Genomic DNA, 21,512 nt, shown 5'->3' on the forward strand with positions numbered 1-21,512 from the left:
CCGGCCATTCCTCACCTGTGCTGTTCTATTCCGATCTGTTCTTGTGCCAATTCGCCGAATTGCTCCCTCCCCTTATCGTACTTCTGCCCTTTGCCTGCTCCCGTCCTGCCCTTTACTGTTCGCGGTAGATCTTCATATCCCCTCGCCACGGCCCCAAGGTGGTTCCCCAAATCCCCAGCGAGCTCACGGATCGGCAGCCTTGACCCTCTCGGCAGGATCGACCAGAATATCGGGGGGAATCCAACTGTTCCAACCTGGGGTGTAGGAAGATCGAGCCTCCAAGGCCCGGAAAATTAGGGTACAATATAAAGTACAAACGTACGTAAGTTGGTTGGCCGTGTTTGGAACATCCCCCTTCCGGCGAAGTTCGGGTCTACCCGGTGCAACCTTTCCCCTCCTCGCCACATTGTTGACAGCTGCCAGGCGCGCCTTTCTCTTTCGTTTCCGAGTTATTACCCCCCTTGGCCGTTTGTGGTGCGATCTCTAGTATCTCGCCCCCTTCAATTCCTTCTGATGGCGCCGTAAAGGTCCATTGTGAGTCTCCCCCCCAATTGTTGGAGCATTGAATTTGAATGGTTGCTTGTAGGCCTGCAATGGCGGGCCTACTGATTGTCAAAGGCAGGGTGCTCTAACCTCATACCATAGCTATTCCTTCCCAGGAACGCAAACCGACGTTGACGTCGTGGATCTCCATTTGCTCCCCCGCTCCTTTTGACTCTTTGATTTCGCCTTCCGACCACGCCATGGCGGAAATCGTCGGCCGGAAAGAACGACGAAAAAGCCTCAGCTTGTTCAGCCCTTCTTCCGGAACCTCTTCTAGCTCAAATCCGCTCTCTCGACCCTCTCATACTCGAACGCCCTCAGATGACGTCCTCAACAAAACCCGTCGCAACTCCGGCTTCTTTGGCCGGTCCCAAAGTCCAAGCCGAAAGACGAGCGGCCCCGATGTCCTTCGTAGACCTGGCACCGCAGGCGCAGAGACCGCTGGATGGTCCGCTGCGATGTCCGCGTCCACCCCGGCGCTTGAAATTCCACGACCGCGCCGAAAGTCTCTCCAGAAGAAGAGAGCATCTGTATTCGGCTCCTTAAAAAACCTCCATATGGAAGATGAAGATCCAGTCAGCCCCTCTATTGGCTCGGTCGGCGACGAGCAGAGCGCAACGAGTCCTCGAAATGGGATGTGGTCCTCGGCCATGCTGCACCACGGCGCCATTCAAACCACGGGTGGCATGTGGAGGAAGAAGAGTCAATACCTCGTGCTAACAGACACCCATCTCATTCGCTTTAAGAACCAAGCCAAGGCCGCAGAGCTCTTCTCTTCTATCCCGCCTTCGTATAACGCCCGCCCGCCAGCAACACATCGCCAATCGGTAGCTTCCATCAGTTCGCTCCAGGACATGCAGTCGGTAGTGAGTGGTGAGGCATCGGCCGGGATCCCATTGAACAGTATCATTGCAGTCTACATGCTGGAAGACCCCCGGCTTTCGCCCACGGTCGAGGTCGCATATCTAGATGAGCGCACGCACAAAGCTGCCCTGGTCCAGATGCAGACGCCAGACCTGCAGGAATTGAATCTCTGGATGGTGGGGATCCGACAGGCGGCGCAGATGGCCCGCGCGAACGACCCATTATACTTCGATCGCGGCACAGTCGATTATGTGACGAGAATGCTCGAGTACGAAAGAGATTACGATCCGGAGACTTTCCGGATGTTCCGTGTTATCCAGATCGCCTCCAGCAAATCCCCTACCCGTTCGTCCTCGGAAGATCTGACCAAACTTTCGCCCACAGGCTGCTATCTGGTGATTGGCCTGCACAAGGTGCATTTGATCCCTATGCACAAGGCGGCCAATCGGTCTTCGGTGGTTTCTTTGTCCGATGCAGAGACGGCTACTACTCTTGGCCTGATGAATTTAACCGGCTTGTCTATGGAATACGGTGACGACAGTTTACATCTGACGTTTCGGTAAGCAATACTCATCCCGGACTGGTGTCACTTGTCCTTCCTAGCCATCCCCGCTCACAAGCAAACCAGGATACCCTTGCAGAAATCATTCAATGTATTTTTGGCCTCCGTTCATTCCGTCGAAGTTGCTTGCTGGATTCGCCAGCACACGGAATTCCTGCGTCCTCTCTGGACAAGGCAGCCGTATGACTTTCTTGTCCCACGGGAGCTTCGTAACGACAGCAACTTTCCCCCAGTCGAGCTGGATGAGGACTATGGCTGCATTGACCGAACATTAGTTGCGTATTCGGCTAGCTATGGTGTGGATACTTCTAACATTCGCTATACAATTGACCTGGAATGCGAAGATGCACCGTGCTTTCGCCTCCTTGGTCCTGCTACGTCGACAAGAAGCGCATACAATTCCCTGGAATTAATCGCAGTGATGCGTGCCCTTCGGTATAACCAGAATTTCCGGTCGATCTCTTTCCGCGGCATCAATTTGGATGCGCTTCAGCGGGTCCACGATATCCATGGAGTTGATCCCGACGTGCACCTGAGACCGAGCCGGATGCCTTGTCGAAATCCCAGGCCAGGAGAATCTGTCCGTACTCGCGCAAGAGGTGCGTGCTCTGGTATTAAAAAGTACTGCGCTTCGACGGCTCGACTTTTCCTTCTGTTTGACGCGGACACCGACTCTCGACAAGGGCAGCCGAGACCCGGGCTGCGGCATCCCCGAAGCTATCTTTCCCGTTTGTCGACGCAAGATGACCAATGTCGATTGGGTTGTCTTGAACGGTATCAAACTCGGTGAGTCAGATCTTGATTATCTGGTGGATGCTGCTTCGCAGACCCAGAGCCATCTGCGGGCGCTGGAGGTCGGTGACTGCGGGTTATCTGTGCACGATTTAGATCTTCTGTTGTCGACACTGGTCGCACAAGCATCCACGCTAGAGGCGATCAATATTTCAGGCGTGCAAGGACGCTTGAACCCCGAGGTTCTCCAGCAGTACATTGGGTACTTTGGCAAGATCCGGAAGATCAATTTCTCGCGTATTTCTCGAACCTCGGGAACCGATCCACTGATTACCGCAGAGATGCTGTTCAATTGGGAGCTGGAGGAGCTCACGCTCAGCCAAACTGCCGTGAATCAGGATACGGTAGACTCCATTGCAACGTACCTGGCTAGCGACAAATCGCGCAACCTGCGTGTCCTTCGATTGGACCAGTGTGGGTTGAGTGGCGAAGATGTCGCGATGTTCATGCACTCGATGAGCGTTGCGCATGATCAACCTCGCAACCTCCATCTGCACGCGAATGGAAACCGCCTGGATATTGGCTGCACACACCTCTTCAACGCTGTTTTGAAGAATAAGACCCCAACTCATCTTTCAATGCAGATGATCGATTTCAAGAAAGAAGATCACTTTCGACAGCTTGTCGAGGCGCTTCGCAAGAATCGGACGATAAAGTATCTGGATATCGCCAAGGTCTCTCTGCCGTACGATGCGAGCACTGAAACTTGCAAGGCGCTGCAGCTCATGTTCGAAGAAAATAACACGCTTGAAGCGTTGGACATCAGTGGTGAAAATGCACATCTTGATGTGGCCCGGTTTGGAATCGGTCTCAACTTGGCACTGACTGGTTTGAAAAAGAACAAGTCTATCCAAGTCCTTCGAATCGAGCATCAAAAGCTTGGACTGCAGGGCGCTAATACCCTGGCATCTGTTCTGGAAGAAAATGATACATTGCGTGAAGTGCACTGTGAGAACAATGACATCAATCTTCAGTCTTTCACCGTGTTGGTCAACGGCCTCCAATGCAATCGTACTCTGCTTCGCCTTTCTTCGATGGATCGAGACCGGGCCTTGTCTTTGGACAGGGTGCGTCGAGAAGTTGACAACGTGCGTTGGGATTCCAGTAACATCCAAACCTCGACTGCTACTTCCATTCGCCGCTCTTTGCATGCCGCCATGGGAGTCAAATCGGGTTCAGCCAGCCACCGACTCACGAAAGCACCGCCGACTCCTTCTCCTTTGAGCGCCTCTCTGGATGCCTCGAGCTTTACCGCGCAGAATGTCGATGTGATCATAAGCTCTTTGCACCAGAAATGGGAGGTAGAGCTATCTCGACTACGCCGATACCTTCTCCGCAACTACAATGCCGCTCACGGGATTGAGTCGGACGGTGATGATGGAGCAAGTGACGGACGGCCTGCAACAGCAGCCAGCTTGGGCACTATGCTTGAGAACCTGAAATTTGAGGTTGCGGTTTCAGCAGACGAAGTCAATGGCTCGCCGCCTGACGACACTGCATCTTCAATCCACAGCGACATTGCTCCAGACCAAATTGAGCCGCCCCCCACTCTAGCACCGACACGCAAGCTCCAGGCGAAGCTCAAAACGATGAAGAGCGTATCCGATTTCCGGCCTAAGACTCCTCAAGCAGCCTGCCATCTTCTCCCACCTGAATACAATTCGGGCCCCTCTTCTACCCGTGGAGCCTCACCCGTTCCCGCTCTACCGCAAGCTCTCGCGAAAGCGAACAGCGTTCGTAGCGCGCGCAGCTCGAGTACCGCGTCCACCAACACTGGAAGTGCACGAAGCGCGTACGGCTCAGCCTCATCCACCCTCCGAGGTTTCCTCACAGGCGGTGCCTTGAAGGATCGCCGTCGAGGCGAAGCTCTACCTCCTCTGTGCGTCACACGGGACGACAAACCACCACGACTGGACTGGTCTCCCCCCAAACTCGACTTACAGGAGCTTTCCTAGCCTCCCTCATTCAACCGTTGTACATATATAAATGTACAGATATAGGACTGTCGGTCCTATTCTCGCGTTCTGATCCCAAGAAACAATTCCCATGGCACCGTGGAGTCTCTGCGTCTTTGATTCATTTATAGGGGACCCCTGCAGTGAAAATGGGCCCTCCACCCTTTATGGAACTTCCAACTACGTCTCATTGAACCACCTATTCCACCCCCTTCCCGGCGTTACATGCCTCTGGCACTGATACCCTGATGCCCTGCATCTGCGACATTATTACTCGGGGGCGCCTGTACATTTGATTAAACCGGCGCCAGTCTCCGGCGTTGCCTCTTGAATTGTTGATCTTTTCCTTTCTGTACCGGCGCCGGCAATGATCAGCGAGAGGGCGTCTTCGCTGCTTCATTCTTGCCTTTCTCTTTCTTGCTTAGCTGGTTCTTTGTTCTAATAGCCCTAGTGGCTTTACAAGGCAGGGACGTCATCGCCGTATGATTGTCGCTTGCTTTACTCGGTGTTCCTCGGCACGGTTTATCTTCTTTGCTGTGTAGCTTGTTAGCTACTGTTACTGACGCGGGCGGTTGTCTTTTTTTTGGCACATTTGATCGGTTTACGGTAATTGGTAATTGGCTGATAAGATCGGATGGCTGCGCCAGAATATTATGGCTGCATTTACTATTTTTGAGATCACTCGTAGAGGTGTTGCCGGTGTATTCATAGGTTTTCTTTCTTTTCTTACATGTAGGGCGGCCACTCATTTCGAATTCCTGTCACCCAATTCGAGAGTTTGGAACCCAGATTGATGAATCCACACCTCGTTCGAGAAAATACTAGAAAGCATGCAGCACACCCCTCATGAACACTTTGATTCTGCATTTGCTGTGTAAAAAGGGTAGGAATACTATCCTTAGCCATATTCTTGGACACATTCGAAGACTTGTCTTAGAGCCCAACTTCAGAGTCCACATCCTGCGGCCCATTCCGTGTGCGGTTATATATCTACACCCAGTCCTAGAAATTATCACCAGGTCGAAACCTCTTAGTAAGTCATTGCTTCACCTGGGCATCTCGGGATTCTATATTATGTTTAATAAACTGTGTGATTAAGTACCGATATGGTTGACTGCCAGTGGTAGTGAGTAGCTGTACACTAGCAATATGTTGGAGTTCCCACTACGCCATCAAGAGCTGAATCAGCACTAGAAGCACCAGTATGGAGATTTTACCCGAAAGCTTCGGGCGTCCGTGGATAATGACACGGAGCGGACTGAATTTACTAGGCGCTGGTAGTCGACCTGTGGACTTATAAAAATGATAGACTGTTTTGCCTCGTCGACGTGCTATAGATGTTGCACACGATTCCCTTGCCACGACTCTATTCGTAACCCTGGATTATAGACAAAGGACTGCATTCTATCTTACATATTATACATAGACCACCAAGGAGGCTATACCATATGAAACCCAGCCTCACAATGCAAATCCCGATAAACGCCTGGACCCCTAAGCGAAAGTGGCTAAGGGCTTGCTCAATCCTTCTTATTAGAGAGAGACTCGAAAACAATGATACCCTCCTTCTCATCAAGCATGTCTTGAATCTTGCGGAACTCTTGTCCCTTCTTCGCAATCGCCCGAAGGCGGGAGTTATGGAACGCGTTCGCCGCCACGGCATCGGTCTCGCCTTTGTCGAGGTCCTTGCGTCGACGTTCACGAACCTCCTTGTATACTGAGCGGGCATGGCTGTCAACCATGTCACAGAGTTCGTACTCGACGTCCCAAGTATCTTTCTCTCTGAGAAGGTTCGGTCGCTCAAGATGAATGCCATTTACGACATTCTGAATGGACAAGACCATTCCGTATACCGGGCCATTTGCATCGGTGTTCTTAGGCTCGGGCTGGGCAGCAGTCGCCATCTCGTCCCATTCCTCCATTTCATCTGACTCTGAGTCGGACGGCTTGGGAGGAGCAGGTGCGGTAGATTTCTGATCAGATTTAGATGATTCGATGTTCAGGATACGCTTCCGGTACGCCTCGAGCTCGGTCTTGCTCTTGCGTTGGATTTCTTCGATCTGCGCGTCAGTGACAGGCTCAGCGAAAATGTACATGAAGTCTGGCTTGGCAGGACGCGTTTCAAAGTGGAGGCGCAGCGTCTGTTCGGGGAATCGCGCCGTGGCCTTGTCCATGACCTTGCTCCAGAGGTCCATGCTGAGCTGGAATTCTCTGTCGCCGAGGCTGGTGTCTGCTTGTCCGTGCAGAGCAAGGTCCATCTCGGACAAGCTGATGTATTGGAAGCCGAAGATGCGCTCGATGTTGTGGTGTGCGACAAAGATGCCGTTCATACGACCGATCCGCACTTGCAGGGAGTATTTAAGGAAGGCGGCGCGGATCATATCGAAGTATTCCCGCTCATAAGACTCGTATAGGCCGAATTGGCTTCGGATCTCGTAGCCGAGGCCGTGCTCGAAGTTCCTGGCATCGGCGCGAATCGAGCTTACCGCACGCGTCTTCAAATCGAACATGCCTGTTCCTGGAAGTCGAGGATCATAGGCATCTAATTGGGATCGCATGGCAAAGTTGCCAATTGTAGAGTAGTGGTATGATTCAGGAATGGCTTCCTCCTCCTCGGCGGACACTTTGTTTTTGTGAGACCGGCGGTACCTCTCAAACTCCTCTTTGGGCATGGTAAGAAGCTTCTCCATGGACTTCCCAAGTTCCATGAGGATGTTTCCAGTATCATATTCCTTGTCTGCATCAACGGCATATTTTCCGTCTTTGTAATGAAGGAATACAGCCGCTGGGGCACGAAGGAACCTAGCAAAGGAGCGCAGGTTCTCTTGGAAACCCTGCGAGAGCATCCGGGTGTCGACAGGTCGCCAAGCCGATAAGAGGAAATGGAAGTGAGCAAGAACTGCAGTCATACTGGAAGAAGATCCTCGGTACTTCTTATCGACTTGGACTGCCAGGTCCTTGAGGGTCTTGTCTTTTGACGAGGTAATATATTCTTTTAGAAGATCGAAGTCAAATTCGTCAACAGGCATAATCGAGCCAAGATATGGGTCAAAGTTATATACTCGAGATCTCGGATCACGCAGGTGGTAAACACCAGGATTGAAAAGCACCCGGTCAAGACCGTAGGCCAAACCGGGTACGGGAGCTGTAGGGAATTCTGGCAAATCGAGAGCTTCTCTTGGTTAGTATGGCTTCTGTTCGGGCATATAGTGCATGACATACCTGTGAGCTCTTGATCCTTTGCTCCAATGACCCCATTCTGCCTGTTTTTCGTCATGCCTCTGATATGCGACCCCAAAGTAACGGACCTATCATCGTAACCCTTCTCGGCACCTTTCCTTCTCAAAATATCAGTTACTTTTTGGATCCCACGACGAGAGTCATGAGGAGTAGAGACTGTTTCCGCATTGTTCTCCGAAGAATTGGCCTTCGCAACTGGCTTCTGCGCTGGTCTGGCCGGTCCGGGTACCCTTTTCGGAGCAGGACCGGCTGCTGGTGTTCCCTTCTTCTTCTTCTTCTTCGGCGGCTTATTCTTGGCCTTGGTGGCTTGCTTCGCGCGTGGTGTATCACTAGGAGGCGGATCTGAGGAAGATTCGTCTGCAACTGGCGCTGCATCGATTATCGTCTCCTTCTCTCTTGCCGCTGGCTTCAATTGGTCCTGGGCAGGTGTTTCCGCATTATCGGCTGCACCAACCGGAGTTTTGTCTGAAGTGGGCGCCGTCGCATTGGAATCAGACCGCAAGATTGGCACATGATGAAACTGGCGAAAAGTAGCAGGTGGCGCTGCTCGATGCGCTAAACACAAGAAACAAACATTCGCCCTTAGCGGGTTGGAAGCCTTCAAAGCAGTTCGAAACATCCCAGCGCCCGTATGCAATGACCAGCAAGAAAAGCCACGAACGAAGGGAACGTGCAAGGAATCCAATGCGCGTCAGGAGAAAGTCTGTTGCAGAACACGCGCCGGGTTTTTTTCTGCCGTGCATAACTGACCGCTTTTCTATTGCACGCATGGGCGAAAGGGCCAACGATGTACTTGCGATTATGGCACCAGAGACTTACCAGACTCGATAAATTCTCGATCAAACGATGTGGATGTCAATTCAATCTGCGTCTATCTATAGAATCTTGGAGGACTCGAGAGGTGCCTATCATGGAGCCTGTTCGCTGAAGATATTGTATGATAATAATAGGAACCGAATTTCACAGTTCAATAGTTTTCATGGACTCATGTCTTGATTCGCTAAGATCAAAGCTACTTTCAGCCACATCCCATGTCTACTATGAATCTTCCCATCTACTTCGAGGGTTGGCAGTAAATCCATGCATCGCTGATTGCTGATTAGATTAACCGGGCGGAGAAAGCAGGCCCGGCAGAAATCAACGCCGCCGAGAAAAAAAAAGTATGCGGCGAGCCACAACTTCCTCCACATCCTCGCAGTCGTTTGTTTGATATTGGTCTCTGGCTGAGGTGAGTTGCGGTGAATTTCAAAGCTGTTATACTTTCGGTCTTCATTTTTGGCATTGGATCGCCCAATGTCTATGACTTGTCTTCAATTTTCATGCATGGAGGGGCTCGTACCCCGCCATAGACGAGCAAATTGCTAACTTTTTCTGCTTCCTTAAGTCACTCGAGACACTGCTCCCACAATGGCCCAAGAACAGCTCCGTATCCTCATTGTTGGCAACGGTGGCCGTGAGCATGCTTTCGCTTGGAAGCTAAGCCAATCGCCCTTGTCGACGTCGTCTATGTCGCTCCAGGAAACGGCGGCACAGGTCCCAAGATCACCAATGTGAACATCAAGGGCGACAACTATCCTGCACTGGTGGAATTTGCTCAGAAGAACCAAGTGAACCTCGTGGTTCCAGGTCCTGAAGCGCCATTAGTGGATGGAATCCAAGGATATTTCCAAGCTGGTATGTCATGAGAGTGTTTGCGTATTGGTATGCAATAGCTCACACAACCTTGATTAGTCGGTATCCGCTGCTTTGGTCCTTCAAAAGCTGCTGCGCGCCTTGAGGGCTCCAAGACTTTCTCCAAGGATTTCATGCAGCGCCACAACATCCCAACCGCTGAGTTTGGAAACTTCTCCGACTACGAGGCCGCACGCCGCTACCTAGACTCTGTCTCGCACAACGTTGTCATTAAGGCAGATGGACTGGCTGGTGGCAAGGGCGTTATCATCCCCACCACCAAGGAAGAGGCCCACCAAGCTCTTAAGGAGATGATGGTCGATCTGCAGTTTGGCAAGGCCGGCAATGAAGTTGTCATCGAAGAATACCTGGAGGGAGATGAGCTGAGCATTCTCACTTTCAGTGACGGTTATACCATCCGGTCTTTACCTCCCGCGCAGGACCACAAGCGCATTTTCGATGGTGATCAGGGCCCTAACACTGGTGGCATGGGTTGCTATGCTCCCACTCGCATTGCGCCTAAGGAGGTCCGAGAGGAGATTGACCGAACAATTATCCAGCCATCCATTGACAGCATGCGCAAGGACGGTTTCCCATTTGTTGGTATCCTTTTCACTGGCCTTATGATGACAAAGAATGGACCTAAGGTCCTCGAGTACAATGTCCGTGGTGGAGACCCCGAGACGCAGACCTTGCTGCCTCTTCTCAGCGCAGACACCGATCTTGCGCAGATCATGGTCGCCTGTGCTGAGCACTGGCTTGACGGTGTCTCTATCAACATCGAGCCCAAGTACTCTACTACTGTCATTGGTGTTGCTGGTGGCTACCCTGGCTCATATGCCAAGGGCAAGCCTATTACCTTGGATCCCACTCCAGAGGGCACGCTTATTTTCCACGCTGGTACCACGCGGTCTGGTAACGAGCTCCTGACTTCCGGAGGCCGCGTCATTGCCGCCACGGCAACTGCTTCCACTCTTGAGGAAGCTGTCAAGAAGAGCTACGAGGGTATCTCCACCATTCACTTCGAGGGCATGTTCTACCGAAAGGACATTGCTCATCGTGCGTTCCGCCAAACTGCCAACACCTCGCTCACCTACGCCGCCGCTGGTGTCTCTATCGATGCTGGTAACGAGCTTGTGAACCGCATCAAGACCGCCGTGAAGAGCACCAAGCGTCCCGGCACTGATGCCGTCATCGGTGGATTCGGTGGCCTGTTCTCTCTTGCTGCTGCCAATTCGCAATACCACCCCGAATCTCCCACCCTGATCGGAGCGATTGATGGTGTCGGCACTAAGCTCAAGATCGCTCACTCTGTCGGCATCCACGATACCGTCGGCGTCGACCTCGTCGCCATGAACGTCAACGACCTCGTCGTCCAAGGTGCCGAGCCCCTCTTCTTCCTAGCTACTAACTCCTGCGGCCACCTCGACGTACCCACCGCCACAGCCTTCGTGACCGGTGTTGCTGACGGCTGTGTACAAGCCGGCTGTGCCCTGATCGGCGGCGAAACGGCCGAGATGCCCGGCCTCTTCGTCGACAACACCTACGACGCCGTGGGTCGCGAATGCCGACATCGCCAGCGCGCGCACGCCCGCCAGATCCTTCCCCTACACTGACTCCATGCGCTCCGGCGATGTGCTGCTCGCCCTGGCTTCCTCCGGTCGCATTCCAACGGCTACTCGCTCGTCCGCAAGATCGTCGAACGCGCAGGCCTGAGCTACTCCCGACCCTGCCCCCTTCTCCATGCCCGGCCTGCCCGCCGACGTCTCTCTCGGCCGTGCCCTCCTCACCCCCACCCGTATCTACGTCAAGCCCATCCTGAAGACCCTTGCCTCTCACCCCGGCGCGATCAAGGGTCTGCCCACATCACCGGCGGCGGTCTAGTCGAGAACATCCCGCGCATGCTGCCCGCCACCCTCACCGCGGATATCGACGTGCGCAACTGGAAGCAGCCGTCTGTCTTCAACTGGCTCCAGCGTGCGGGTAACGTGTCACCGGCTGAGATGGCGCGTGCCTTCAACTGCGGTGTTGGTATGGTCATTGCCGTCGATCCTGCTGCCGAGGCTGCTGTGCGCCAGAGCTTCGAGTCGCAGGGCGAGGCCGTATACCGGGTGGGCCAGCTGCGTCCTCGTGCCGAGGGCGAGGAGGGCTGTGAGCTCACCGGTCTGGAGTCGTGGGCTTAGTCTTAAATATTCGAAGGGTTTTGCGAGTAAGCTTGGTCGATTTATGGTTCATGTGATTTATGTTTGTTAAAAGCTTTGGACAAAATGGATGCGTCGTGACGCTGATCCTGTATGATGGATGAAATGATATATACTCCCTGAATTCTATGAAACATGTTGAATTACGAACAACCAAGTCCACCCCCGCATTGAACTAGGTAATAGTCCATACAGTCGTGAAGACGAGTGTTCTAGAGACTATAAATAACTTGCCCCGCAGGGACCTCGGGACCTTTTTCCTCGTAGCAAACCGGAAGGCGTTAAAAAGCAAAGAGCTCATTCGCCGAGTTTATCTGGACGTGGCACTTGCAGAAAATAAGCTTTTATACCGGATCTAGTAGCAGTCAGCAGCTACTACGTGCGACTGAACTGGAAGCATTGTGAACCGAGGAACTACGTCTCCTCCAGGTTCTTAGGCTACATGTACTATATATTAAGACTACGGTACACTCGAAAGGCACACAAGACAATTTGGTCGGAGATACAACGCATAAGGCTAGAAAACAACCAGCATCGCACATAGCAGCAGGAAAAAGGGAAAAGAAAACGCGACCGGTGCCAACTCCATGTACACACACAATCCTCACCTACACCGACCGTGGCACCAAGGGACCGGGGCCATTGCCATTCGAGGGGCTTTTGAGAAAAGCATTTTGAAAAGAAAGGCGTTCCAAAGGAGGGCGGAGGCTCGCAGAGAGAAACACAGAACGGGACTGCGGGGAGCAAATCCAGTAGACAGCGTAGGATGGGAGGTGGGGAGTGGAAAACAAGAGGTAAGTAGGGAAAAGAGAAGAAAATAAGAATCATGAAGAAACGACCGACTCTATTCCACTAAAATCGAGATTTCCATTTTCAGGCTATCCGCTTGATAATGCGAGTCCAACAACAACGCTTGCGATCCACCATTGCCTCCATCCGGCCTTTTGATACACCAGGAAAGTACGAGCGAAGACGATCAATGCGCCACAAGAAGCTTAGAAGCACTTGCGGTGCACAATGGAGGGACCGCTCTCGTCGTACTCCTGCTTGGAGATCCACATCTGCTGGAAGGTGGACAGGGAGGCGAGAATGGAACCACCGATCCAGACGGAGTACTTGCGCTCGGGGGGAGCGATGATCTTGACCTTCATAGACGAGGGAGCAAGGGCAGTGATTTCCTTCTGCATACGGTCGGAGATACCGGGGTACATAGTGGTACCGCCAGACTAAAGGAGAGAAAACAAGAGTGAGCAATTTCAAAACGTAGCAAGATTGGGGAACAGGAAGAAAAGGAACACGTACCATGACAATGTTACCGTACAGATCCTTACGAACATCGACATCACACTTCATGATGGAGTTGAAGGTGGTGACGTGGATACCGCCAGACTCCAGACCCAGAACGTTGGGCTGGAACAGAGCCTCAGGAGCACGGAAACGCTCGTTACCAATGGTGATGACCTGTCCGTCAGGAAGCTCATAAGACTTCTCCAGGCTGGAGCTCTGGGAAGCGGTCTGGATCTCCTGCTCGAAGTCGAGAGCGACGTAGCAAAGCTTCTCCTTGATGTCACGAACGATTTCACGCTCGGCAGTGGTGGAGAAGGTGTAACCACGCTCGGCAAGAATCTTCATGAGGTAGTCGGTCAAGTCACGACCAGCCATGTCGATACGGGAAATGGCGTGGGGGAGAGAGAAACCTTCGTAGATGGGGACAACGTGGGTGACACCGTCACCGGAGTCAAGTACGATACCAGTGGTACGACCGGAGGCGTACAGGGACAGGACAGCCTGGATGGAGACGTAGAAAGCAGGGGCGTTGAAGGTCTCGAACACGATCTGGGTCATCTTCTCACGGTTCGACTTGGGGTTGATGGGAGCCTCAGTCAAGAGGATGGGGTGCTCCTCGGGAGCGACACGGAGCTCGTTGTAGAAGGTGTGATGCCAGATCTTCTCCATGTCATCCCAGTTGGTGACAACACCGTGCTCAATGGGGTATCGCAGAGTAAGGATACCACGCTTGGACTGTGCCTCATCACCGACGTAGGAGTCCTTCTGACCCATACCAATCATGATACTGTACGTATATAGTTAGTACTGTCTGCCTGGTTCATTTTGCATGACTGCAGATCCTGCCAAAGGAGCAGAAAACCTGCAGTCTGGAAGCAAAGGGAAGGGGGACGGGGGGATTTACCCATGGTGACGGGGACGACCGACAATGGAGGCTATTCACATGGTGAGCAAAACACATTACTGTCAAGATTGCAGGCGGAAGGCCAGATCTTGGAAACTCTTGCCCCGCCGTCGTAAACCAAACCCAAAAATGCCGATGCACAATGCAAGGGTTGGTGGGATGATTCTGAAGGGGTTCGAGCGGCCTCAATCTGTGGGGTTGTACTTACGGAAAACAGCTCGGGGTGCGTCGTCACCGGCGAAACCGGCCTTACACATACCCGAACTACACAATTGTCAGCAATCCGGCTTCATGCTTGTTGACAGATAGGATGCTTCGGTCTGGACGGCATTCGGCTGGCGATTGGGGCGAGAGTCACACGCCGGGCCGGGAAAGGGGGAGGGGGCTGATGACAAGTCCGCGACCGACTGGACGCCCCAAAACACCACCTAATCTGCCCGTCCAGAGGGGAGAGCAATCCATCACGTACCCATTGTCGATAACGAGAGCAGCGACTTCCTCTGTACAGAGATAAGGACGTTAGCGTGATGCCACGATATGAGATGGTTGAAGTGACCGTTAGAGCTGAGCTGGCCCCAGCTCCCTGAAGAGGGGGGGGGTTAAACGGCCCAGGTGGCCTCAACGGGGGAATAGCAAAACGACGACAAACACGTACCTTCCATGGTGAATGAATAGAGAAATGACCTAGAAAAGAAAAGAAATGGAAATTGGGGGGGGTTATAGCTGGAGGGTGGAGGAGAGAAGTAGGGGGAAGGGAGAAGGAAGAGGAGGAAGTGGAGAGGAGGGGAGGGTTTGTGATGGTTGGGACCTGGTGTGTGCGCAGCGTAACTGGTCTCGACTAAGCCCCCCCAATCGACAGTTTTACTTGATTTTTCCAGATGTTTTGAGACTCTTGAGTCTATATACGATTCCTATCACCCAAGGCAGAACTATATCCTTTTTATTGTGATGGCTTTCTTCCCCCCCCCTACTCGTGAGAGAAACGGGCTTGCCGTGGGGCTGCCTGGAGCCTCCAGACCCTTCTCCCCGAACGGAACATTTTTGTTCAGGTGCAGACGCCAGTCATACCGGTACCAATCAGCTGCCTAAGACCAATTGTACGCGCCCCCCTAAGTTCCAGCTGCTTTATGGTTCCCAGATGGGGGTAGCAGGCTACGAGATTTGGGATTTGTTGTTTCCTTGACGCATGTGGCGGGGGGGCAAGATGACTGTACACTTCCATGCTGAACCACGGCTGGATGTCACTTCTAAGTATAGATCGCCTGCTGCGCCTCGACCCAGGTACCTCAAGGGTACTTCCATCAAGTAATTTGACTTAGAGCCTATATATTGTGCATGGTTTGCCGGAGCTTGCAGGGGCGATGATCCTCGGGATGAAAGGCTGCCCAAAGAGACTAATATTGCGCCCCCATACGGCGATGAACAAGCAAGGTGGCCTGCCTGACTTGTTACCGCCATTTCCCACAAGACGGTGAGCAGGTCACATGACCTTCTCGCAGGTTCCCGAACGGTCCACGGATCCCGTGACTTTCCTGATCTTAGGCTCTTATCGCGGGCGCTGTAGTTATATCATGATAACCTCCGAATTTGACGTATTTCTAGGAACGTATTGCCGCACGTCTACATTTACTTCAAGCTCTCACGCCGTTACCCCTCGGTACCCTTTTCAAAATGGCTATGGACCCTACCATGAACAAGCTCCTTAAATGGAGTGTCCAGAACTCCCAGCAACAAAATGAAGATGGCACTACTACTGCCCCGCCTTCTGCCAGTGAAGCTGCCCGCACTCTGACTCCGGACATGATCAATGCTCTCATGGGCGGTCCTTCCGACGCAGATCTTATGAAGGCTGCGATGGAAGTGCTGCATTCCGATGAATCTGACTTGGAGAATAAGATGATCGCATTCGACAACTTCGAACAGCTCATCGAGGGGATCGACAACGCCAACAACCTCGAGCCGCTCGGTCTTTGGAGCCCGCTTGTGAAACTATTGGACCACGAGAATGCCGACATGCGCCGGTATGCGGCATGGTGTATTGGCACTGCCGTGCAGAACAATGAAAAGGCCCAAGATAAGGTAAGCGCTCAATTGAAGGCCCCGGAGGTATCGTCGACAAACGGAGCTAACGCTATTCCGACCCAGGTTATCGTTCTCAATGCCATTCCTAAGCTTGTGAAAGTCGCTACTACCGACTCAAACCCTGCCACCCGCAAGAAGGCCGTCTACGCGATTTCTTCGTCCGTGCGCAACTATCAGCCAGCCATGAACGAATTGACCAGCAACCTTCCGGAGGGTTATCCGTCTGACAAAATTGATGCGAGTGATATGGATGCCATCGATCCTCTCATGGACAAATTGCGCGCTCATCCCGTGAGCTCTGCATGAGCTCTGCATGCTTGAGCTATCTCATATCTAGAAACCCAACCTTAGCACCCCTGTCGCAAATGCCGCGGCCTATGACCATTGCACCCTAACCCCCGGGAATGCAAATGCCTGGCTCATACCTGTCGCATCTTCGACACAGGCAGCAGAAACATCCCGTCGAGCGTGATACGCAATCGGGTAGGGCTCATTTCCTTGGGCTCACTTTCAGGCATCCTTATTCAGCTGGGATGCAGGTGCCCAGGTGTAACATGAGCTAGGTGCTGCGATTTATGTTACGAATATTCAATAGGCCTGAGTAGATTCGCGGTTAGGCCGCGTCATCACATCAGGCAAAAGCGATTCGATCTTACATGTACATAGTTTACCGCTTGGTTTAATCTGATCCACTTGTAATCTTTACGTTGATGAGTCTGAGTTGCCCTGCAAGTTATTATTACCTCGTCGCCGTAGCTATCTAAAATCTGCTTGTCTTATTGGATCATCCTAGTTCTCAAGCATGATACGAGTATGAGTTTAGGCTAAACCCGACGCGGGCCCGCGGGCCCGCGGCAACATGGGACGAAAATCTTAACCATATGCGTACGTATTTCGAATAAGAAGTCTTCGAGGCAACTGCAGAGACACCACTGCTTGATGCTGCGTGCCCTTTATCATCAATGTCCGACCTAACGACACTAGTCCTCGTACACGGTTCTTGGCACCAACCGTCATGCTACAACAAGATCATCAAACTCCTCCAACCAAAGCTTAAATGTGTCGCAGTAGCGCTTCCATCTACAGCGAATAATCCAAATGCAACATTCAAGGATGACCTTGAAGCCACCAATGAGGCTATCGCCAAAGAAACAGCCAGCGGGCGTAATGTCGTCGTTGTCGCTCATTCCTACGGCGGCATAGTTGGCGGCAGCGCGATCAAGGGATTCGCGCGGCCAAACGACAGGCCCAAAAACAACTCTGAGTCCTCGACTGGATACGTAATTGGCCTTATTCTGATAGCCTCCGGCTTCTGCATTGCCGGGCTGTCCTTTATGGACCCGTTCTTTGGGCACCCGCCTCCCTCCTGGCGTGTGAACAAGGAGACTGGCTACGCTGACCTGGTCACGCCGCCGAAAGAGCTCTTTTATCACGATGTTCCTGATGATGAAGTCGAGCATTGGATATCTGAGCTGACTACCCAGAGTCTCAAGGCCTTGTTCGAAGGTGGTGAACATACCTACGAGGGCTGGAAGGAGGTGCCTGTCTGGTATATTGGTACTGTCGAAGACCGAGGACTACCCGTTGCGGCACAGCGAATGGGAGTCGGATTGGCCAGAGAGTTGGGCGCGAGGGTGGAACATCGCGAGCTGCAGACGAGTCATTCACCATTCTTGAGTCAGCCGGAAGCAACGGTGGGGATTATGCTGGATGCTTTAGAAGACTTCACAGGGCAGTCTGTGAAAGACCATGAAGTGACGGGGGAACGCAGCGCAGTGGTGAGTGTACCAAGGGCATTATTGTGGCAGCCGTCTACTTGGTTTAGATTTGGGCTGCCGATGGCTTTTGGTCACATCATCGGCAGATCTATTATCCTGTTTGGATGGGGTCGAGGGCTCTGGAGGTCGGTATTCTCGAGGCGCTGAGTAGTATATCAGCTTGTACATTACTTTAGTTTCATTTATGCCAACACTCCACTCTGTCTTGTTCATTGAATCTCGGTCGTCCCTCGAACTCTGAATGCAAGCGGACCACTTAAATTGTAGGCCTCCATAGTAATATGAATGAGGCGTGCCCGGGTCTGCTACTTGAAGTTGAAGGTACCCGGAGAGCTCTTACTTGGAAAACTGACTGTTTCAAGGTCATGCCACTATTTAACTTCACATTATCTGCTAATACCAGTACTTCAATTCCTTCTTCCTGTCCAATTTTTTTTTTTCTTTTCTTTAACTTTAACGTCCAACCTGAACATTTGTGGGACAAATTGATAACAATTTCACCACTTTCAATTAGTGGTCACTCAGACATCTCTATACATGATCGACAGTGGAGTTAGATACGGCTACGTCTGCACAGGAGAGGCTTGTTTTTCCCTCCATATCCCAAAGGATGATCCAACAGTTGTTCAATATTTCTTGTGTATCCCGAATCAAGACTTGCAGGCAGACGAGGAATTACGCCTCCACCGGACCGCTATCAGACAGGTAGTTGCATTCAATCTTGAAGCCCTCGTCGTCGAACCTCCGACTCAAGAATGGCATAATGTAGCAAACGACCTGGAAAGTCGACGTGTTAAGAGAAATCCGCGAAACTCTCCGCATTTAAACATGTCATGAGCCATATCATCAACCATGAGAATTCTAGCTCCTTTCACCGAGAGTGCGATAAAGCTCTGCTCTGATCTACGGAGTTGTCCATAGCCAGAAACCTTGACCTCGCGGCTGATATCCGAATGGACTTCCTAGCTGCCGGTAGGCGTTATGACGATGCTCTTGCAGCGAGGAAAGAAATACAGGCCAAACTCCACACAGCACAATTCGCACCAAATGTCACGAGCGTACTATCGGCCATCGCCAAGCCGATACATAAAAACCTGGTCATGCTCGCGAACCTAAAAGCTGCATATGGAAGCCCAGCGGATATTGAAGAGGGTCTATATAAGCCTGAATATTTCGATAAGACTAAGGGCGGCCGTTTATCCGAAACAAGTGAGGGTGAAAGTGGAATCACCTTGGGCTACAGGTGTTAACCTGGCGAACCCGATAGCCTGTTCAAGACCCCAGATTCCACAAAAAAGGTCACGAGGAACCACAACAGAAGTTAAGACGTGTTTCCTAGACTCCCCTGATGCCTCTTTTTCGAACAATCTTTGCGCATCGAGGACGATGTTCTTTTAGCGCGCCCATGTTGTCACTCGCCAGGTACGGCCACAGACCGACAGTGAATGGAGCAATATTTTGTAGGATGACCCGGGTGGCCGTTTGTTTATTGTTGATTTGGAGGATATAGAAAGGATGAAGCCCCCTCCCGGGCCTTTGATCCATCGTCTGGCGACGCCCGGCGTGGTCATCGCTTTGGAACGGGAAAAGACAAGCAAAGGCTCCTGTTCAGCTCAACTAATATGCACATAACGAATTACAAAATTATGAATCAACTGCGTTAGGTGAATCAGCTAGTAACCTTGGGCTATTGTTGTGCCACTGTAGCAGCGTTTAATTATATATTCTCATTGGTGGCTGCGCACAGGAGGTGGAGCTGCCTCAGCATGAACCGAAAGCCCAGTGTCGGTGTGCTAAAGGGTTCAGCTCACCCCTTTTAAGAGCGTCGCACCCTCTTCAATCATCAAGCATCTGGCATCGTGTTCCTGTCCATTCCACCTACAGTTTTAGAGATGCGAACCCGCATGTGCTTCGACGATGTTGCGTGGGAACAGAGTGAGGCCATCCAAGACGCCTGGGTACACGAATTGTTCAAGGAAGAGACTTTGATGGCTATAGGTCAATTTATCCTGAAACATCGAAGAGGAGTGCCCATTGAGCTGTGTGACCCAAAAGCTGGGGCGTTCAATGTTTCCTTCAGAATGAAGTTTGAGGACGGCGGTTCTGCAATCATTCGATTTCCCAAACCCGGTGCTACGATGTTTCCCGAAGAAAAGGTGCGCAATGAAGTCGACATAATTAGGTATATTCAACAGCATACGACGATTCCCGTACCATTTGTCCTGCACTGGGGCACCAAAGAGGAAAATCCCCTTGGCCTCGGTCCATTTATCATCATGGAGTACATTGACCATGTAATGGACCTGAGCGACGTCCTTAATACACCTGGATATGCCATTAAGGATCGTCCCATTCTCGACCCACACGTTGGAACCGCCAAGCTTAAACTGCTATACGGGCAGTTTGCGGGTATTTTGCTTCAGTTGTCCACGCTACGGCTACCTAAGATAGGATCATTGGTCCAGATTGACGATTTCACCTGGGAGGTGGCTCAAAGACCGCTATCCTACAATGTGAACGAACTCGTCCGTCTAGGGACTCTACCGCGTTTAAGGTTACCAAGGGCAAACGAAACTTTCCAATCAGCGTCATCCTACTTCACTACACTAGCAGATCTCCACCTCGAGCATCTCATACACCAACGGAACGATGCCGTCGATTCCGCGGATGACTGTCGACGAAGGTATATTGCAAGATTATTGTTCCGAAAGCTCGCTAAGGAGGGTCGCTTCACGGCTTCTTCCACGAACCTTGGACCATTTAACATCTGGTGCGACGATCTTCGGCCCTCAAACGTCTTGATCAACGAACATCTTCAAATCGTCGGGGTTGTGGACTGGGAATTCACCTATGCTGCACCAGTGGAGTTCTCTCATGCCCCGCCGTGGTGGCTGCTTCTTGAGCAGCCAGAGTATTGGCCGGATGGGCTTGAAGCGTGGACGAAGGTGTATGAGTCACGCCTTCAGACGTTCTTGAAGGTGCTACGCAAACAGGAGGGCGTGGCCATAGACCAGGGCAGGCTGAAAGACGAACAGAGGCTTTCCAGGCCAATGCAACAAAGCTGGGACAGTGGTGATTTTTGGGTCACATATGCGGCGAGGAAAAGCTTCGCATTCGATGCTGTATTCTGGACGAAGCTTGACGCCCGATTCTTTGGACCCAGTATGAGCACCGAAGACGACCGTTGGAAAGAGCGGATAGACCTACTTACCAAAGACGAAAGAGCGCATATGGAGAAGGTGGTCGAGAAGAAGCTGGAAGGGATGAAAACAAGGGTTCTTGCCTGGGAGCCTGACGAGGTGGATCTTAAGATCTTAAAGTAGTACCCTGAGATAGGAGTACGCGAAAGGGCACGGTTTTGAGAAGGCCACCTATCTCCTTTAACCTTTTGAATTCACAACTGGGACCTCTGTTAATTACTTCCGTAAATCTTTTTAGTTACTCTCTGTATAGTAGGTTTATGTAGATATATGGATATCTAGCTGTGCGGGAGGCGTCCTTTGATTCCATTTATGGACTAGAGCTTGTTTCATCAGTTGTGGAGGTCGAGTTGACCGAGACATTGAAAGTGAGACCGAGGTGGTAGGAAGGTACTGTTGATACCCGGTTAGTAGCAAGTCAGACCTGATACAG

The 21,512-nt window shown here is 51.8% G+C and overlaps 7 protein-coding genes across 7 annotated transcripts; 5 read left to right on the forward strand and 2 right to left on the reverse strand.

Moving 5' to 3' along the window:
- Positions 1 to 743: 743 nt before the first annotated feature.
- N7468_000431 (uncharacterized protein) lies at positions 744 to 4,716 on the forward strand (the record flags this gene model as incomplete). Its single annotated transcript, XM_058469728.1, has 3 exons — positions 744 to 1,966; positions 2,036 to 2,495; positions 2,542 to 4,716. 3 exons carry the CDS (start codon positions 744 to 746, stop codon positions 4,714 to 4,716), a joined length of 3,858 nt encoding a protein of 1,285 aa, XP_058335759.1.
- Positions 4,717 to 6,236: 1,520 nt separating this feature from the next.
- Positions 6,237 to 8,575, reverse strand: N7468_000432 (Pet127 family protein; the record flags this gene model as incomplete). Its single annotated transcript, XM_058469729.1, has 4 exons — positions 6,237 to 7,888; positions 7,939 to 7,979; positions 8,025 to 8,476; positions 8,531 to 8,575. 4 exons carry the CDS (start codon positions 8,573 to 8,575, stop codon positions 6,237 to 6,239), a joined length of 2,190 nt encoding a protein of 729 aa, XP_058335760.1.
- Positions 8,576 to 9,363: 788 nt separating this feature from the next.
- ade1 (bifunctional aminoimidazole ribotide synthase/glycinamide ribotide synthase) lies at positions 9,364 to 11,810 on the forward strand (the record flags this gene model as incomplete). Its single annotated transcript, XM_058469730.1, has 4 exons — positions 9,364 to 9,409; positions 9,475 to 9,630; positions 9,688 to 11,180; positions 11,322 to 11,810. The coding sequence occupies 4 exons, from the start codon at positions 9,364 to 9,366 to the stop codon at positions 11,808 to 11,810; spliced, it is 2,184 nt and encodes a 727-aa protein (XP_058335761.1).
- Positions 11,811 to 12,814: 1,004 nt separating this feature from the next.
- act1 (actin ACT1) lies at positions 12,815 to 14,681 on the reverse strand (the record flags this gene model as incomplete). The annotated part of the gene is made up of 6 exons (XM_058469731.1): positions 12,815 to 13,054; positions 13,131 to 13,902; positions 14,020 to 14,050; positions 14,228 to 14,283; positions 14,489 to 14,519; positions 14,675 to 14,681. The coding sequence occupies 6 exons, from the start codon at positions 14,679 to 14,681 to the stop codon at positions 12,824 to 12,826; spliced, it is 1,128 nt and encodes a 375-aa protein (XP_058335762.1). The 3' UTR covers positions 12,815 to 12,823.
- A 1,009-nt stretch (positions 14,682 to 15,690) lies between these two features.
- Positions 15,691 to 16,407, forward strand: fes1 (Hsp70 nucleotide exchange factor FES1; the record flags this gene model as incomplete). The annotated part of the gene is made up of 2 exons (XM_058469732.1): positions 15,691 to 16,098; positions 16,165 to 16,407. 2 exons carry the CDS (start codon positions 15,691 to 15,693, stop codon positions 16,405 to 16,407), a joined length of 651 nt encoding a protein of 216 aa, XP_058335763.1.
- A 656-nt stretch (positions 16,408 to 17,063) lies between these two features.
- N7468_000436 (alpha/beta hydrolase) lies at positions 17,064 to 17,926 on the forward strand (the record flags this gene model as incomplete). Its single annotated transcript, XM_058469733.1, is given in 2 exon segments — positions 17,064 to 17,879; positions 17,894 to 17,926. The coding sequence occupies 2 exon segments, from the start codon at positions 17,064 to 17,066 to the stop codon at positions 17,924 to 17,926; spliced, it is 849 nt and encodes a 282-aa protein (XP_058335764.1).
- A 1,845-nt stretch (positions 17,927 to 19,771) lies between these two features.
- On the forward strand, positions 19,772 to 21,202 carry N7468_000437 (uncharacterized protein; the record flags this gene model as incomplete). Its single annotated transcript, XM_058469734.1, has 1 exon — positions 19,772 to 21,202. One exon carries the CDS (start codon positions 19,772 to 19,774, stop codon positions 21,200 to 21,202), a length of 1,431 nt encoding a protein of 476 aa, XP_058335765.1.
- Between the last annotated feature and the right edge of the window lie 310 nt (positions 21,203 to 21,512).

The sequence above is a fragment of the Penicillium chermesinum genome (genome assembly GCF_028974085.1).
Source record: "Penicillium chermesinum strain IBT 19713 chromosome Unknown utg000001l:1.0-1975020.0:1.0-1976611.0, whole genome shotgun sequence".
NCBI classification, from domain to species: domain Eukaryota; kingdom Fungi; phylum Ascomycota; class Eurotiomycetes; order Eurotiales; family Aspergillaceae; genus Penicillium; species Penicillium chermesinum.